Source organism: Apaloderma vittatum, unplaced genomic scaffold, assembly GCF_000703405.1.
Source record: "Apaloderma vittatum isolate BGI_N311 unplaced genomic scaffold, ASM70340v1 scaffold8633, whole genome shotgun sequence".
NCBI lineage: Eukaryota > Metazoa > Chordata > Aves > Trogoniformes > Trogonidae > Apaloderma > Apaloderma vittatum.
This window is the reverse complement of record NW_009706353.1, coordinates 4,495-4,999: the sequence shown is the minus strand read 5'-3', so window position 1 is coordinate 4,999 and position 505 is coordinate 4,495. Positions and strand designations below refer to the sequence as shown.

At 44.0% G+C, this 505-nt stretch overlaps 1 protein-coding gene across 1 annotated transcript in view; it reads left to right on the top strand.

Moving 5' to 3' along the window:
• Window positions 1-118, top strand: part of LOC104271155 (epiplakin-like) — a 4,525-nt gene extending 4,407 nt beyond the window's left edge. Inside the window, exon 3 of the mRNA XM_009865745.1 lies at window positions 8-118. Coding sequence (XP_009864047.1) covers window positions 8-118 — 111 coding nt within the window. The remainder of the gene's footprint in view (window positions 1-7) is intronic.
• Window positions 119-505: the final 387 nt, after the last annotated feature.

Genomic DNA, 505 nt, shown 5'->3' with positions numbered 1-505 from the left:
CCCCAAGGGCTTCGTCGACCCCAACACCCCCGAGACCCGCACCTACCTGCAGCTGCTGCGCCGCTGCGTGCCCGACCCGGACACGGGTCTTTATTTCCTCAATATTTTTAGAAAATAATTTTAAGACTTTTTGTGCTTATGTTTTTGTTTTGCCTTTGTTAAAAATTCTGCTATTGTGAATAGCTCTTTTGCCGATGGCATTTTTCTTTCTTTTTTTTGCATTCTTTTTTAAAAGTTCTCATTCCTTTCATAGAATTTCCTTCTTGCTCTCTTTCCATTTCAGTCACTGACCCCCATCAGTTTTGTCTTTTCAGGGACTCCTCCGAGCGCTGCGCTATTTCGTATTACACCTTTGTCTTCTCCAGCCTTTCAAGAAGGCAGGAATCAGCCCGGGTTATCCCAGGGCATTTCGGTGAAATATGTTGTCCTCATTTCCCTCACCCAGGTTTAAATGCAAATAAGCCTTCACTGGCGTACAGGTTGTACCGAGAATGGTATTTTTATT